Raw genomic sequence first — 17,401 nt, 5'->3', positions numbered from 1 at the left:
TAAACAGTAGTAGCCTTGTGGTGATCAACTCGCGCATGCACAATCTAGATGCTACATCACACGCATACTTACGCGTAAGAACCGGGATACCGCAATACATACTCCCAGCACATCTCCATAGTGTACAGCACACCAATCAAAGCAACATTCCCTAGACTCCATCATTATCATTCGTCCTGGATCTTTACTTAATCAACTAGCCCAACCCTACGTCTATGTCTGTTACTCCGCGGAACCATCCCGCTCTACGTAATATACCTGCGACAAGACCTGGAGTCAGGTGGTTGTGCATTGCGCGCATTTAGGATATGGTTTGTCGGAGCGAGGTTCGTGGCGAGGTGTTGGTTGGGATTCTGGAATTAATGAGGGGGATTCAGTGTAGATCGAGGGTTTTGGGGGGGGGGGGCCAGGAACTTGGGTTTGGTACATATGATGGGGGGTTGAAAGCGGTGTGCAGGGCATTCTGGGCCCTGTCGGTTGTGGTTGTATCAGAGAGATATGGTAGTGTTGTGAAAATATGTATGTAGACTTGGGTGGGGGGGGGTTTTCTCTTTCTATGCTGTGCGTTTGGGCGTTTGGGGTATCAGAGGTGGCGAATGAGGATGAACCAATGCGGTATGTATGTGGGAAAAATGTGTATTTGGTCCAAGTATATATGTATAATTCCATCCCCAAAAGAAAATATATCCTCTAAATGGATGGGCTCTATCAGGAATGAAATTTATCTAGTGTCAAGTTATAAAAAAAACAAAGTGGAACTAATGTTTCTACAAACCACACACACACACACATGAATGGAAAAAAAAGAAGAAGAAACAGTATATGTATGCTTGAAGGAAACGAAGAATTAACTCGCGTCACTGCTTCTCCGCATGTTCATACGTAATGTCGAATTCGCGATTCACTTGTATACCGCGAGCGCTGTTTCCAGCACCACCAGCAACGACATTAGTCGTCGAAGCCGCATCGTCGAAAAGAGGGGAGGTAGGCCCATTACTGGACCAACCTGAAACCTCACGCGTCCTACTCGTACTGAGTCTCTTGGACACTCCTTTCTCCGATTTCCGTTGACGGCCTTCTTCCAGCTCGATGTAGCGGTCGCCCGACGCGGATACACTGCGCTTCTTGTTGCTGCTGCGCAGCGTCGAGCGTAGATCGAGCAGCTTTTCGAGCAGCGGGCGCAGCGCAGATAGATTGGCGAGTATGACGCCTAACCCGAGCTCTGCGTGCGCCCATGCGGCAACGGGCATGGCGTGGTACAGGAAGTCGGTGGTGGAGCTGAGATTCAGCGTCACGGTCAGACGCACGATGGCTGCTGTGGACGCGAAGATGCCGAGTCCGAGGAGCGTGATGATGGAGAGCTTGACGCGGACTTCGATTTGAACGTTCCAGAGTAGCGGGATCGGAATGGCAGTATGGTTAGTGGAAAGTAAGGAGTGCCGGTTGAGCAGGTGCACGTACAGGATGGCGCAGAACCAGTCGGAGAATATAGAGACTGCTGATAGCGCAAAGCTGAAGCCCGTAATGTTACTTTGGGCTTTGCAAGTCCCGCCTGGCGCGGCCCGCCAGTTCATCGCGATGGGCGTGCAGTGAAAGAACTCGTAGATGGTGGTTGACGCCATTACGATGGCTACGGCGGCCATGACGACGTAGATGGACCATCGATACGCCTTTTTGTCACCTGCGATGCGGAGAAGCGTGAAGCAGATGGCCCATTTGACGGGGATTGCAGCGAGGCAAAACATGGTTTGCATGACGAACCACCACTGGCGTCAATCAGTCAGTCAGTCAGACTTGCTGTGGGAAAACCCGAGGGAAAGAAACTTGCAAACATTGCGGTTTCGCGGTCTGATGGACTCAATTCAGCATCTCTTTTGCCGCCGCCCGTGAAGGCGATGCCTAGCATTCCGATGGTAGAAATTGTGAAGAGCGGCTGGAGAATCGTTAGTCAATTTTTTCTTCTCTCCATCGAAAAAAAGCCGGATCCGTAATGGGGACTTACTATCGCAACCGACATGGACCAGTCGTCAGGGCCCCATGCCTTTCTGGATATGCGCACGTGGAAACGCAGGATCCACGTGAGGATGTCGAAGGGGAGGAGAACCAGGACGGCCAAGGCTAGAGAGGGCGACGTCGGACCCGCCATGGAAGCTCAAAAGAATGTCCGTTTACAATTTGGTAATTGAATTGTTCGTTCATGTAAAGATTTTTTTTTTCGCAGACGACAAATGCATTCAAACCCGACTGCTCCGCAAGCAACCACGCCCCGTCCGAACAGACCCCCCCCTTCTCTCTTATTACCCTCCCGCGCGGGTTATATTCGACAAGACAGCTTAACACGCACTCTCGGAGCGCATTCGGCGTCATCGCCTCGACAGAAGACTCATGGAACACCATGACACGATCCAGTGGAGGTGGTTCCGAGGAGGGGCGCCGCTCAAGGGGGCCACCAGATCAAGGAGCGCGAGACTGCTCAAATGGGCGGCTTGCATCAGGTATCCAAGAACGCCTGGACTCCCGGTTTGCGACGTCGCGCGGGCGACCAGGTGTGTCCGGGGTCGGCAGTTGCAGCGTGCCCATGTCGAGGGGTACGGCGTGGTTTGTTGGATGGAGATGCGAGGGATTGCGCTTCCGTGTCCAACTACAAATGTGTTATGTAGCTGGCGTTGCCCCACGAGCATCCATGTAATCTCCATTGGTAAACATGCCGCCAGGTACCCTACTCAACATTTTCCCTTGGTCAAAATGGCATACCTAGTATGTATGAACTCACTCCTCTCCATCCCACGCTCGCTTAGAATTGCCGTAGCCGTAGCCCCAACGGCCGCCCCACGCCGCGGAGCATAGGAAAAGCGGGATGCACGCATGCAGCAGAGCGTAACGGGGTGCAGAAATCCTCCATACATGCTTGCATCGGCACGTAGGTATACCTCGCCTCGCCGGCAGATTAAAAGCAGTGCCGTCCTATCAAGCACATGCCAAGGATACAAACTGACCAAGTCAGGGACCTACGCCAATATCCCCCATGCTTGTCGTTGAATCCGGATAGATATGACACGCAGAAGGTGCATTGTAACGAGCAAAGATGTGCATTTCGCCGGGCGAGAAAAAGAAGGAAAAGAAGAAAGGTACTCGTGAATGGCTGCACTACTGCGCAGTCAGACCCCCGTCTACGTTGAGCGTCTGCCCCGTGATCCACTGCGCATCGTCGCTAGCAAGATACACAGCCGCCCTTGCGTGATCGCGCGGATAGCCAAAGATACCGCGGGGAATCGATGCCTTGACTGCTTCAGCGGCTGAAGAGAGCGCGCCGCCGAGTGCGTCGTCGAGCATGGCCGTTTGGGAAACTGGGTCACCAACACCATCAGTACTAGGAACGCGGTGACCAGTGAAAGACGAATAAAAGGGGGGGAGACTTACATCCGGGAGCAATGCAATTCACCACAATACCCTGCTTCGCCACATCCAGCGCAACGGTACGCGTCATGGCAGCCACCGCACCCTTGGACGCCGTGTACCCAGCTACATAGAAAAGCACGATATCAGTTTTCTTATCCCACTCTCCCATAGAGAATAATGACCCCGTTCCCGGGAAATCCGGACCAAAAAGGAACATTGACCTGAAACATACCAAGTCCCTGCATCCCAATGCTGGATACCATGGAAGCGAGATTGACAATCCATCCACACATGCCATCGGCGCGCGGCTCCTGCTGTTTAAACTGCCGCACGCTGTACTTGCAGCCGAGGAAGACGCCGCGCGCGTTGACGGCCATGGCGGTATCGAAGACGGCTTCGTCGAAGGCGTCGATGGGCTGCGGGTTGCTGGCTTCGGCGCAGATGCCGGCGTTGTTGACGACGCTTTTGCATGATTCAGTCAACACCCTATATACTCAGGGCTCATATATACCCAGGGGGGAAGGGGGTGGAGCAAACTGGTATACCGAACGAGTCTCGGTATAGCATACGTACATGTCGAGTCGTCCGTGGGCTTCGACAGCCTTGCGGACGAGCGCTTCCCAGCATTCGGCTTTGGTCACGTCCGCCTCGACGAAGATGGCGGTTCCGCCTTGGTTTGCGATCCATTCGTGCGTGGGGACTTGCTCGTTTCTGCCGAGGGGTCTGAGATCGGCGCAGACGAGTAGGGCGCCTTCTTTGAAGAATTGGTAGCAGATTTCGCGGCCGATGCCTTGGGAGGAGCCGGTGACGATGGCGACTCGGGATTCAAGCCGCATGGTGATTGATTGGTTGGGTTGAAAGGATAAAAAGGGGGAGAGTGTTTGGAGTATGTGTGGTTTTTCACAAAGGAAATGGATGGTCTTGTGCAATGCTGTGTGGTCCTTTGCAAGGTGCGTTATCGCGAGAAGGGTTCTACTAATGCTATAGTGACATGGGTAGTTTACTTAGCCATGAGGCGCGGTAGCTCTAGTACGTATCTAGAGCGGTTCGTCGCTCCATGGGGGTGAAAAGGATCACCACCCCTGTCTGTTATACAATTTAACACAGACAAAGACTAGGGCTCTGTGTGCTACCGAGCCGCTGGATGCTATGCACGGTTTGTTGGCATTCACACCTGGGATGATCAGCAGTGCCAAGACGAGTATGAAGGATTGTGATGTGTGTGCATGACGGGATTCTTGTAGACGCTCGGTAGGCAAGCAAAGAGTGGGATGAGTAAAACCCCAACATGATCTTGTTAACGAGTGCTAGTAGACAATAGCTGGTTCAGAATTCAATCACTCACATCATGTCCCGCCCCCTGGAGAACAAGCTAGCCATCATAACCGGGTCCTCGCGCGGTCTCGGTGCTGCACTCGCACGGCATCTCGCCTCCAAAGGCGCCAACATTGTCATAAACTATATCTCCTCGACATCTACACCTCTGGCCGAAGCACTCGCCGCAGACCTCGAAGCCCAGCACTCGGTCAAGACTCTAATCGCCAAAATCGACATTACGCACCCCGACGGCCCAGCCAACCTCGTAGCGGCCACCAAGTCCGCTTTCTCGAAAGCAGATGGCAAGTTTCAAATCGACATTCTAATCAACAATGCTGGTGTCGTGAATCCCGCTCCCATGGGTGCCATTACGCTTTCAGACTTTGAGCAGACATTCCAACTCAATACCCGTGCTCCGCTCTTCGTCTTACAAGCCGCGCTCCCATATCTCCCGCACGACCGCTCGGGCCGTGTCATCAATGTATCCAGCATCACGACTTCAATGGGATTCTGGTGGCAGTCATCCTACGCAGGGACCAAGGGGGCGCTTGAAGCCATGACCCGTGTGTGGGCGTGCGAGCTCGCTGAGCGGTGTACGGTTAATTCGATCAACCCCGGGGCTATGGCGACGGAAATGTATACGAGTCTGCCCAAGGAGATGCTGGAAAAGGTGTGGTCACTGAATTATATGGCACCGTTGGCCGAGACGAGAGAAGGAGTAGATGACGAAGAAACGGTGAAGATGGCGAGGGAATTAGGTGGGAGGCCGGCGTATCTGGAGGTGGCGGGGATTGTGGGGTTGCTTTGCATGCAGGAGGCGGGGTGGATTACTGGGCAGGTGGTTGGGAGTAACGGTGGGGGTGTTATGACAAAGGGGTGAGGTTGGTAGATTTGTTTATTGCGTTGTTGGGGTTGTTCTTTTGGTGCATAGCTAACACTGGGCTGAGTTGGATTAGCCATGGCGCAAGAGCTGTGTTTGCTCTGAATCATGGTGTATTCACATGATTGTTGAAACACGTGTAGGCGTCGGTGGCGGCTAGATTTAAGAGCCACGCGTCAGAGGCTGGTTGCGCTCAAGGTGAAACCAAACATACAGCGTTGTGTTAGCCAAAAGCAAAAATCATTGAGGGGTTTTCCATCTGACGACTCAACAAGGCAAATCAGTTTGAGTATTATTCGCAGCCAAACCTGGGGCCTGAGCAAAAGGAAACAAATTTTGCAGACGCGAATGACCCTGCCGTAGTTGCTACAAAAGAAGGTGGGTGAGACAGTCGAGTAATTGGCTGTTTTGGTTGCGTTCGACGTGGACACCACCGAGGTACATGAGACTAAGGCCAAGGTCGGTGCTTTTTTTTCGAAGGAGGTTGGTTAGCGACCCAAGACTAGACTATTTTAGCGGGATTCAGCTGACGGTGCGTGGCCTGATGCTCAAAGTAGTGTATAAACAGTGGCCGTTGGCGTGTTGTCAACACAACTGTAGATAAATAGCGGTAAGATGCATGTGGGAGTCCGGAAGCCGCAGAGGCCGTGCGGATGAACCGAACAGAGGATTGATATAGAACAATGTCCTGCTTGGCAGCTTACCGGCGTAATCGAAACCCGGTGTAGACGAATGCATGACGTGACGTGTGAGCAAACCATGACAGTACATGCGAAGCAGACGCGTAGGCTGGTTGTGGCTGGCCCCATGTCATTGGAGCATCTCTGGGTCAAGCCTCACAAGACGCGGTCCAAGTCTACCAAGAGTACCAGCACAGACGGCTACAGTCTGACGGGCGGGGTAGCAGCAGTAGGATACGGAGCAAAGCCACGTAAGCGAGCGCGAGTAGTGGAGTGGATGATGAAGTCTGCCTCGTGAAAAAGTCCGGAATGGGAAGAAGGACGGTGGAGGCTTGGAAGGGTGGAGGTCGGCTGTGCTGCGGGCCGTGCTGAAACAGAGTGCGACGGGACATTGCGCAAGCTGGGTCGCGGCGGCACGAAGCGACTCTGGGGGGGTTGCAGGAGCATATGGGCGATGCAGGATGATGGGTTTGGGGCGCTGGATAGATGGGCGGGAGGGGCGGGCAATGCAATAGGAAGAAGAAAAGCAGCGCGGTCAAGGCGATTGGGGCCAGTTCGCGAGGGCGCACATGGATTCTATGAATAGCCCGTGCGGGCGGAGTGGGGCCCGGCCTCGTCATTGGCCGACGGCTCCCGGCGCACGTGCAGGGATGTGCCCGTACAGCCTCATCGTGTACGCGTATAGAATGCGCCCATAACCTCCTCCCACCACGCCGCCAGCTGCTGAGCCCTTGTCTACCAGTTCCTCGCATCCGCCTTGCTGGGTGCTCACGTCCATTGACTGCTAAACGACACAGAGAACCCCCCGCACTGGCATGACGCCATGCTCGACGAAAACCTCCCCAGTACGTCTATCCACCCGCCCCCCCGCTGATGCCCCCCTCCTCACACTGCCCAGCCTTTTTCCTCAAGCCCTCGACCGAGAAGATCAAACACCATGAATCCTTCTACTTTACCCAGCACGGCTCCGAGCCAGAGGCCCAGTATGCCCTCCGCCACGTCGACCCAGCCTCGCCCACGGCCAAAAACACCTATGCGGTAGCCTTGTTTGATTCGCGCAACCCCGACGTCCTCTTTGGCGAGGTCATGGCCAAACCCGGATGGTCGCTGCCGACGCTCTCTCAGGACGAGATCCGCAAGAATGGCGGAGTCCCGCCGCCGCCCATGCCCATCTACCCCACCGAGTTCGCCATCCAGCTGTACAACCCCGACTCGCGCGTCATCGTCTCGCAGTCGACGTCCAAGTGGAGCAGCAGTATCACCTGGGAGTTCAGCCTGCCCGAGGTGACGTTTCGCACCCCAAGCAGCTCCCACCTCGACCGCACCAGGACAGACCCCGGTGCCGATGTCAACACGCCCAGGGTCAATTTTCAGTGGCGCAAGGAGGGCAGGCTGGGCAAGGACATGACGTGCTACATGGTAGGCAAGTCAACCGACCCCACGGGCAGAAAGGCGAAAAAGTCAAAGGAAGGCGACATTGCCGTCGCCATGTTCTCGGGCCTCAAGGAGCTGACCGTCATGGAGCCGCATCTGTACCGTGTGGAGATTGAGGACTACAAGGGCCTGGAAGTGACACTGCTCCTGGGCGCAGCCGTCATACGCGATTTGTTCTTTGGCGACCTGAGCGAACAATTCCACATTGACGGCAATGCACGTAAGAACGGTGGAGGGCTTCGCACAAGAAAAGGCTCGTCTCCGTTAGAAGGGCCAAATGTCACCAAACCAGTCATGACTCCAGAACCCCCGCCACCGCCAGCCTACACCCCGCCAAAGACACAGATTCCAGCTGAGAAGGCGCCACTTCAGAACAATGGAGGTCCCAGTTCAAGCTCCCACACACGGCCACCCTCATACGCCAGCAACAATGCTGCAAAGCGTGCCTCACTTCCACCACTTGTGACTGGCCAAAACAATCCAAATCGCCTCTCACAACTATATGAACCCCCACAGCAACCTGCCCAGCAGCGCCCGATGCAGCGCCCCGCACAGCAGCAGCAGCGCCCTGTACAGCAACGACCCACACAGCAGCGACAACCTGGACCAAGGCTGGACCCGCGAGCACAGTGGCAGATTGATGCCGAAACTGCTCGTCTCAAAGCTCAGGTCGAGGCTGAGCAAAAACAACAAGCCGAGGCCAGTCGCAGGGCGCGTCAGAGGAGAGAGGAAGAGGAAGAGCGCAAGACTAAACAATTCCTTGACCAAGAGCGAAAGCAGAAAGAGCGAGAGGCGAGGGAGCGACAGAAAAAGCAGGCAGAGATTGACAAGGAGACGGAGCATCTCAAGAAACAGTTTGGCGATCAATCAGGCCTCTACCGCCCCACTGCGCAGCCCCAACGCCAATCTGTCCAATTCGCATCAGGTGGACGGCCGAGCCCGCGACCTAGTCCAGCAGCTCGCCCCGCACCTGTTCCTATGCAGCCTCAGCGCGTGCAAGTGCAGGCTCCTTATCTACAAGTACCACAACAACAACGACCAGCAGCAGCAAGCCAGAGTAGTTTCTTCAGCAACGGTCTCCCCAAGCCTGTAGCCAAGGCCAAAAAGAGTTTCTGGGGTCTCCGGACCCAGAGCGAGTCGAGTGCGGAGAAGCTCAAGAAAAAGAAGAGTAGCATGTTCTGATTTCTGGGTTCCGTGTCTGCATTGCAGGTTGTTTGGGCGTTTCGACAAAATTTCCTTCTTCCTTTTTCTTTACTCATTGCATGCTTTCATGCTTGTATGATATACCCCCCTTTTTTTTCTGTCATGTTTTACGCCTTTTACATTTCCATGTCTGCAAGTGTAATAGACTCCTGTTGTACTTGAGCACACGTCGTGTTCCGCATTTTTTTTGTTTGAATTGCAAGTCTCAATTGTTATTCGAAGAGAAGATGAATTTCTACGTTCTAGGCTAGGAATTATACATAGGAACTATACATACCGCTGCAATTTATTTATCAATGGTGTCAAATGTGATTCTCAGGTGAGTCAAATGTGACCATAAATGAAGAAGCAGAATTAAGTATAGCTTGGTAAATTGCTAAGTAGAGCCTTGACATATGTACTAGCCTAGCCTAGCGATGAGGAGAAGACAAAATAAAGTGATACTTGTTGAGTCTGTTTTGAAATAACTAGTAAGTAAAGGTTTTTTTTTTCTAACTTTGAGGCATGAGATAGCAATGTTATGGATTCCAACAAGAAACTGCTCAGTCACGCCCAGGACATTTCCGTTTCGAATAATACTTTGGCCAGCAAGTGGCACAGTCGTCCAGCACTCCAGCTCCATGCTTGCTATGGCCCCTCGGCTTGGCGGCTAGTGGCGGCCACCCATGCCCTATAGATTAGAGCGTCCATACTGCCACTCCGCAATAATCTTATTCGTCATCAGTCATCCCTGCGGTATCCAATCTAACACGTCGGATTATGTCAGTTTGATGTTATCTATACCTGCCTCTCGACTGAAAGCTAGCGTATGCACGCGTAAAGTCTCAGCAAGCCTTTCCAAGCTCCCGACGGTACTTGGTCGTCTGACGATGGAAGATACTATCGTTCAGACAACTAATAGCTTCTACACTCTGGAACCACCATCGAAACCACATCGACTCAGCAAAGTAAGACATTAACCCAGCAATCAACAGCCCAGCAATCCTCGTCACCCGACAAACAGCCTGGCCCCGCGCCCCCTGCTACCTTGGCCGCGGCCTTGAATGCGTTTCCGCAAAGCTCTACGGAGCCATACCAACACCAGCAGCCGCTGGTATTTAGAAGAAACCGGTAGACGCCGGGTACAGCGCCTACACCTGCGTTCACCGTAGACCCCAGTCTCAGGGCTGCGGCTTCAGAGAACATGATGATCTGGGGATTCGTAAAATCTATAGATGATATGGCCAAATGGCAGAGTCTAGGCACGACGTGATATCAATTACGCTGTTTAGCTACAGGAATATTGAGGAAGGTATAGGTACGTGTAAGACTAGGTGCGAAGGGGCTAGTAGTTAATAATATTCAAGAGTACATGTGTTGCAGATATTGTATATCTTGCTTTTGCACAGATGTTGTACAAATAAAATTATATATATAGTTTTGTTATTGCTCTTTGTAGTTGCCATCGCATGTCTAAACTATTATTCCGAGCATCCTTTGTAATTGACGGCACTGATACCCTTGTTATATAACGACGTGGTACGGTAAAAAAAATCGTCGTGACCAACCCCCATGGCTAATATCAGCAACGTCTTCATCACCACGCTGTTCCCAAAGGGACACAAGAACACCCAGCTCCCTCACCTCTTGCAAGCTCCCCAGCGACCCATATATCAGCACTCAGGCAACGGATTCCAATCTTCACGGAACAGTCTAGCGATGGCTTCTGCCTCTTGCGGACAGGGCTGATAGCCCCCGCCAATAGTGGGAAGCCTGTTTGCGCTGAGCAAGTTGTCGAATATGGAGACGGGGAATTTGAAGCCGCAGACGAGAGTTATCATGCTCATATCTTTTTTTTTGGTGAGAAAACATGGTGCCGTGATGATAATGGGATGGGATTAGTCGCTGGTTGGTTGGGGGTGGCACTACTTGGGACTTATTGGGTTAGCGGGTACGTACGTACATGCTCCTTGTTCCCCTCCAAACAGAGTACGATGGTTCAAGGAAGTGGGGTTACTGCAGGTAATCCAATGAGCTTTTTTTTTTGCCATATGAATCTTGGGAATTGCATTCTTCGCTTCCTGTTTTTTCTTTTCAGCGCAAATATTACTACCCATTTTACCACCCGAAGTAGACGTGGACATCTCTCTATAATCGAGGGGATGCGCTCGCCAAGCCCCAAGTAAGTAAGTATCTCTCAATCCGGCCTCCGCCCCACCACGCATTTGCTCCGCCCCCTCCAATTCACCCTTGTAAACCCGTAATCAATCTACAATCCACCCAGCAGCACTCTCAACGTTTAAACCGACTAATTAATATCTCCCCTCTCGCACACAGACACAATATTTCCCTCTCCAACTCATAGTTACTACAAAAGGCGACATGACATGCCCAGACCGCAGTGGCTTCGGCCGCCAAGCCCCAAAACTTGCTCACTTGAGCACATTATCCCGCAGCTGTATCCCGCTCTCTCTTCCATGGACGTAGGGCGAACACGCAGAGCGTGCCTAAGCGCACGCCACACGCCGGTATAGTATCCGGCGAGTAAGGCATGGCTGGAGAGAAGGCGTGGTGTCGGTGGTGCTGCGCGCGGAGTAATTGGCTGGTCTGGTGTGCGGGATGCTGTGGGTAGAGGAGCTGTCAGGTAGAGTTGCTTGGCGGTGGAGGGAGGGGGGCGAGCGGATTGGCTGGTTTGGGGGGGAGAAGGGATAGGAAGGATTGAGTTGGGTTGCGGAGTGGGAGGATGGACAATGTATATAAAGGGTGAGAGGGTGAAGGGGAAACGCAGCTTGTTGATGGTAAGTTGTGATTGACAGCTACTACTTCGATATATCCCCCTCCCCATATACCCCGTGCAACTTTTCTTCCTCCTCTTGTTCATTCAAACATACACATACATCTCAGAATACTTACCTACCTACCTCCCTACTTACTAACTTCCTTACCATCTCCTTTCACCGACATACCCCAAAATGCAGCAAAAACACTTGCTCGCAGCCTCCCTCTTCGCCGCAAGCACAACCGCCCATTTCCACCTTCTGGAGCCCTACTGGCGCGGCAGCTCCTTGGAAGCACCAGCCAGCCAATGGATCTACCCGTGTGCAAATGTGAATGAAACAACGGATATTGCGAATCGTACGCCTCTACTTACTCCATTCCCTCTTCCATCCCCCTTCCACCCATCCAAACACTGCCAAAACTATAACTAACCACCCCCCTCTAAAAGGCACCGTCTGGCCCCCCACCTCCGGCAGCACCCTAATCAACGGCTCGCACCCATCGGCCCTCACAGCCATCAACCTGGCGCTCGGCGCAAACGCCACAAACTTCAACATCTCGCTCGTCCCCCTGTTCAACCAAACGGGCGCCGGCACCTTTTGCCTCTCGGAAACCGGGCGCGCAAACCTCGACCAAGGCTTCAAGGACGCCGGGTACACGGGTGCAGACGACGAGCGCATCAACGGGCTCATGGCAAGTGTGCAGGTGATTCAGCTGGGGCACTCGGGGAGTGCACTGTATAATGTTCGTAATTTCCCTCCTCCTCCTCCTCCTCCTCCCTTTTGTTACTTAAGTATCGTCTCAGTTGAAAGTTTTTTTTTTCTATATATTGCGAGTCATCTTCTCAATTGCATATCCTTCACACGTGCAGATGCTAACGAGATACAACTACCTACGTAGTGCGCAGACATCATTTTCAACTCGACTGCAAAACTGCTTTCGGATGACCAGTGCAAGAACGGGACGGGGGTTTCCGGTGTGGCTATCCAGAATGTGGGGTCTGCTGCTACCGCGCAGGCGAATGGCTCGGCGACGGGCGATGCCGCGAAGCCGACGCAGACGAATGGTGCGGGACGCGTTGGAGCTGGAGCTGGAGCTGGTGGTGTTGGGACGATGGTGCTGGGTGTGGCTTTGGCGGCTGTGCTGTTGTACTAGCTAGGTAAGTAAGGGATGTGAGGGGATGAATGTAAGGGAGGTGGGATGCGATGGTGTACATAGAGAGTAACGAGCATGTCTTTTTTTTTCGAGAGTTTGAAATTGTGTTGCTGGTTGGATGTGTGAGTGTGTGATGCTCTCTTCGTCTTCCTAGTAGAGTGCTTATATTGATTGGATTATGAGGGTTGTTTAGTTTCTTCACTAGACTATCAGGACTATTGATGATTAGTACTGGAATGAATAAATGCATGTACGTCATGCATTCAAATCCTACAAGAATGGACGTCCTGTTCTTTGGTACTGCGGTGACATTGCATTAGATACATGTCTCAGTGACATACGCTGGCTAGTCCATCTCCAGCATCCCCTGTCTACATTTCGTCATACGAGTAATTCGTTCAAAGCATTTCATAGTCAATAGCAAGAATCAAGATGTAGACGTCAAAGAAGCATAGCCATTCAATTTCATACCAGCTAGCTGTACTAGCCAAACTATGCGATACATGCGCGGCGTAAATCAATTATTTCGTGGGCCTCGCGATATTCGTAACATATTATACGCCCCTGCGCCAAACATGAGAGATGAACAGACTCGAAACCAAAAGAGTAAACGACGAGGGGATGAACCCTTGAGAGAAGCGTCGTCTATGCGGTTTAAAAACGATAAAAACAATGCTGAATGCCTATGCGATGCGGCTGTGCGAAAATAACAAACGCCGAGCGCTATGATAAAAAAACGTATGCCGTGATGTTACTCAAACGGCAACCGTGTGCGAACGGAACAGCATCTTGAGGCCGGATGGCTCCTTTTCCTTCTTTTTGCTGCTTTCTTTGGTGCTCCTTCCGGAGACACTGCCAGCTTTACTTGAAGAGCGTTTGTGTTCTGACTTGTGTTCTGATTTCGAGTCTGACTTGGGCTTGGAGCCCGATTTGGAGCGATGTGACTTGTGTCGAGACTCGCCCGTTGTCCTCTTGGAGCGGGTGCTGCGGCGAGACTTGAGGTCGTCTTCGTCGAGAACACCAGCGTCGCACAGCTCTCGCGATGCGCCGGGCGTGATGAACTCGCCGTCAACGCTGGTGCCGCAGCTTTCAGCCTCGATGTCGGCAATGCCGCGGCGCCACTTTTCCACACGGCTGAGCTCCTGGGGCTGGAGCTCGTCGAGCTCGTTGTTGGAGTCTTCGATTACGGCGGGGGCAGTGGCGGCACGCATGGGCATGGGGTTCTCAGGAGGCTCGAGGGCGTCCTGGGTCTGCAGCTTCCTAATAATCTTGTAGCCGCCGAGTGCGACAATGGTCACGCCCACAGCGACACCCCCGGCAATCATAAACTGGGGGCTGAGAAGTAGTGCTGCAACTGCAGGGAAGCTACCCTTGAGCGACATGAGCACACCAGGGCCCATCTTGCTCACAATGGCGCTAATCTCGGCAAGCGTGAGTGACACGGCGGCGAGGGCCTCGGGGTTTTTCTGCAGGTTCTCGATAATGGCCGTGGCAGTGTGTTGCAGGGCGTTGGCTTCGTCCAGGAGCATTTCGATCTTGGAGGCCTTTTCTTTCAGCTCTGCATCGTCATACTGCGTGTCGGGCAGAGGAGGGGGCACGTCGCCATAGGCCAGGTCCATGTCGATGTCGGGCGTCGACTTGGAGCGGGATACCTTTTCGAGCGATCGGCGGTGGGGCTGTTCGGAATGGCGTCTTGCGATTTCCTTGTTGTGTGCCTCGCGGCCAGCGCTGTTGAGGTCGTCCTCAAAGCGATGGCGGCTGGTGCGGGGGCCGTCAGTGTGGCCGCGCTCCATGGGCGGACGGCCAGATTTTGACGCCTTTGAGCGGTGCGACACGTGGGAGCGGGCATCGTCCTCGATGCGCAGCGTCTTTACGCTCCGGGTGAGCTCCTTCTCTTTGGCGGCGGCATCGCGCTCGGCCTTGATTTCAGCCTTGCGCTCGCGGTAGGCAGCCTTTGCTTCCTTGAAGACGCTGAAAAGATGCTTGCTCTGCGCGAGGGGCGGTGGTTAGTAAGGGCGGCATGGATAGAGCCAATGGCGGGCTATGTACTGTGTGTACTTACATTGCTCACCACTTTGCCGCTCTTGTTGATGACTGTGATGGTTTCGCCGAGTCCAACAGCCATTGTGACGTACTAGGGGCAGCGTGTTCCTGCAGCATGCACAGCGGGCAGACGAGGGGTTTTTGTGCGACGGGGAGAGTGTTGCGGTGAGCGTGGTACTTGTGGTGGTTTGGTTTACCGGTGGGTTGAGGCGGTCAAGAGGGATCAATGCTCGCGGCAACGGCAGCTGGCGCAACTCCACAAGGTTCCACCTGGATCGTCGAGCTGATGCGACGCGGCGTGGCTCTTAAGGGATTTTGGAAACACGTCTATAGCGGCGGTACTATCGGAGTGAGGCGATTATGCGCGCGCCCAGCCCAACAGCAGTGCAGCCATGATGACAGTGGCCCTGCGGGGAGGGGGGGAGGGAGGGGGGGACCGAGGCGGGTGCGAGTGTGAGTCCAAGCCTGAGCCTGCCTGACGCCTCGCGCTGTCCCTGGTCGCGGCGTGTCGTGTGGTTGTTTCGGGCGGATACAGGACAGGCATGGCGGATGAGCGTGTCGCCATGTCAGTGGGTGGTGAGGGGCGGCCGGAAGAGCGGGCGGCGAGACGCTGCATCGCCCATCCCACGCTGGCTGGGCGGCCATTGGCGCGGGGCCCGGCGTCTGCGATGCGGCGGCACACACGGTGAACGTGTCGCTGCTGCGAGTGGACGACTAGCTGCTGCAGGCGTGGCTTGCGTGCGCCTGCTGATGCCGCTGTCTTGATGCCCAAACGCGCTTTGTAGCGTTAGCAGCATCGATGCAGTTAGTTGTCCAGCTGGCAGATCGCCTGCCGGGTTGCGTGTGAGACGAGGCGGGGGATGCCAGCCCATGGGAGGCTGTGAGGGCTGCGAGGGCTGTGAGGGCCGTGACTGTATCGCACTAGCCGCGCCAGCCGTGGCGCGGTGCTGTGGCTGGTGCCTCGTGCTGTGGCGGTGCTCCGCCCGTAGAAGGGTCTAGACGGCCACACGCGACAATCCCCCACGGCCAACCGCTGTCGCCCTCGCCCTCACCACCTCGCCCGCCCTGCCTCGCCCTCCCTCACACGCCCTCGCCCCCCCCCCTCCCGGCCGTCTCGACGCTTCTCAGCATGCACAGCTGCGTCACCACCACCACCGCTGCCAGCCTGAGCCGTCGCATCCCCCTTTTCCGCGCGTTTCTTTTTGCCCTTTTTGCCCTTTTTTTTCTGCCGAGCGTCATCATCAGTGTGGCTGGCCGAGCCCACTCGCTGCTCGTTTCCGTCATTCCCACCGTCATGCCCACCGACTTTCCTTTGGGCTGCTTTTTTTCCCTCGCCTGCAGACTGCTGCAACCCTTCACCATTCCCATTCCGCTTCTCCGGGTCATCCACTCTCGGCCCCCCGGTATTGGCATCCATACACGCGCCCCGGTCCCGGTGAATGATTCAGGCTGCTAGTACCATAGCAATAGTACACCCACATGTACACCTACTGTATATCCATCGCTGTCGTGTCGCCCGCCCCGGCCCGCATCCCAGCCCCCTCTCCAGCGCTGCTGTCTGTCGGTTGGCCCAGCACACAGCGTCGCCGACGATCCTGTCTTCTTTGCTGCTGCTTGCAGGCGCCACGGCACACTTCCGCGTCTTATGCATGTTCCCGCAAACCCTCTTCCACGTTCTCGTACGGCATGCCATGCGCGTCCACGGCCATGGGCGGAGTCGTTCGGTGACTGCCATGGCTGCAATCGCTGTGCTGCCTCTGCGCCGTGAACACGTACCAGCCGCCAAACGGTCAGGTCGCGCGCCCGCACTGCACTGCGACACTGTGCTTCCAATGGCAGCAGACGCTCCTGACCGCATGTCGCCTGGCACTGTCAATCGTCTTCTCCCAGTCTTGTCCTCACGCGCGTGCAACGGCGCTGTCGAGCAAAGCAAAGCCGCAATAAAGGCGCGGCAGGCTACCTCTTGAACTGATCGTGAGACACCACTTCTGCCCCAGAGATGGCGCCATATCAGCGTCGCCGCTCGCCATGTCCGGGCGGTGAGGCCGAGTGCCAGTACGCGCAACAGTGCGCGCCCTCTCCTACCATTTCGTCGTCGTCGATAGACGATGATGCGTCCTCCAACACGACGCTCGACGAGGCGGACCAGGGCGACGGGCTGCTGTCTCCTTGCGCGCTCTCTCTGACTGACGACCATCGGCCTCGCCACGACGCAGACAGCCCCACTGCTGCCTTGTTCCCCTTGCATCTTCTCTCGGGCTGCAGCTCGACTGGCAGACGGGCCATGTGCACCTCGGCCTTCACGTTGACGGCGTCCCAGACAAAGCGGGCTCTGGGATGGAGAGGTATGTCCAGGCGCGTGACAGCGCTACATATAATGTAATCCGTCGTGGGCGGACAGGCAGCCCCGCAGCCGGTGTACCCCTAGACCCTGCACACGGCGCCTCCGTCATCGCCAACTCGCCAACTCGCCCGCCTTACACGCGACCATGCAGGAACAACACCACCGGTGCTCTCTGGACCCAGGCTGACC

General features: G+C 54.7%; 7 protein-coding genes across 7 annotated transcripts; 3 read left to right on the top strand and 4 right to left on the bottom strand.

The window, feature by feature from the left end:
• Positions 1-857: 857 nt before the first annotated feature.
• SETTUDRAFT_27541 (uncharacterized protein) lies at positions 858-1,745 on the bottom strand (the record flags this gene model as incomplete). Its single annotated transcript, XM_008025854.1, has 1 exon — positions 858-1,745. The coding sequence occupies one exon, from the start codon at positions 1,743-1,745 to the stop codon at positions 858-860; it is 888 nt and encodes a 295-aa protein (XP_008024045.1).
• Positions 1,746-1,780: 35 nt separating this feature from the next.
• Positions 1,781-2,146, bottom strand: SETTUDRAFT_27540 (uncharacterized protein; the record flags this gene model as incomplete). The annotated part of the gene is made up of 2 exons (XM_008025853.1): positions 1,781-1,933; positions 2,003-2,146. The coding sequence occupies 2 exons, from the start codon at positions 2,144-2,146 to the stop codon at positions 1,781-1,783; spliced, it is 297 nt and encodes a 98-aa protein (XP_008024044.1).
• Positions 2,147-3,147: 1,001 nt separating this feature from the next.
• Positions 3,148-4,235, bottom strand: SETTUDRAFT_108275 (uncharacterized protein; the record flags this gene model as incomplete). The annotated part of the gene is made up of 4 exons (XM_008025979.1): positions 3,148-3,347; positions 3,421-3,522; positions 3,632-3,861; positions 3,973-4,235. 4 exons carry the CDS (start codon positions 4,233-4,235, stop codon positions 3,148-3,150), a joined length of 795 nt encoding a protein of 264 aa, XP_008024170.1.
• A 512-nt stretch (positions 4,236-4,747) lies between these two features.
• Positions 4,748-5,596, top strand: SETTUDRAFT_27538 (uncharacterized protein; the record flags this gene model as incomplete). Its single annotated transcript, XM_008025852.1, has 1 exon — positions 4,748-5,596. One exon carries the CDS (start codon positions 4,748-4,750, stop codon positions 5,594-5,596), a length of 849 nt encoding a protein of 282 aa, XP_008024043.1.
• Positions 5,597-6,355: 759 nt separating this feature from the next.
• On the top strand, positions 6,356-9,193 carry SETTUDRAFT_46879 (uncharacterized protein; the record flags this gene model as incomplete). The annotated part of the gene is made up of 3 exons (XM_008025934.1): positions 6,356-6,527; positions 7,074-7,121; positions 7,175-9,193. 3 exons carry the CDS (start codon positions 6,356-6,358, stop codon positions 8,890-8,892), a joined length of 1,938 nt encoding a protein of 645 aa, XP_008024125.1. The 3' UTR covers positions 8,893-9,193.
• Positions 9,194-11,864: 2,671 nt separating this feature from the next.
• Positions 11,865-12,910, top strand: SETTUDRAFT_149486 (uncharacterized protein; the record flags this gene model as incomplete). The annotated part of the gene is made up of 3 exons (XM_008025978.1): positions 11,865-12,027; positions 12,119-12,414; positions 12,571-12,910. The coding sequence occupies 3 exons, from the start codon at positions 11,865-11,867 to the stop codon at positions 12,823-12,825; spliced, it is 714 nt and encodes a 237-aa protein (XP_008024169.1). The 3' UTR covers positions 12,826-12,910.
• Positions 12,911-13,279: 369 nt separating this feature from the next.
• On the bottom strand, positions 13,280-15,149 carry SETTUDRAFT_168514 (uncharacterized protein). Its single transcript, XM_008025977.1, has 2 exons — positions 14,888-15,149; positions 13,280-14,813 (listed from the first exon to the last, which is right to left on the bottom strand). Exons 1-2 carry the CDS (start codon positions 14,948-14,950, stop codon positions 13,581-13,583), a joined length of 1,296 nt encoding a protein of 431 aa, XP_008024168.1. The 5' UTR covers positions 14,951-15,149; the 3' UTR covers positions 13,280-13,580.
• Positions 15,150-17,401: the final 2,252 nt, after the last annotated feature.

The sequence above is a fragment of the Exserohilum turcica genome (genome assembly GCF_000359705.1).
Source record: "Exserohilum turcica Et28A unplaced genomic scaffold SETTUscaffold_16, whole genome shotgun sequence".
Classification (NCBI taxonomy): Eukaryota; Fungi; Ascomycota; class Dothideomycetes; order Pleosporales; family Pleosporaceae; genus Exserohilum; species Exserohilum turcicum.
The sequence above is the reverse complement of the archived record's forward strand: the minus strand, read 5'-3'. Positions and strand labels throughout refer to the sequence as shown.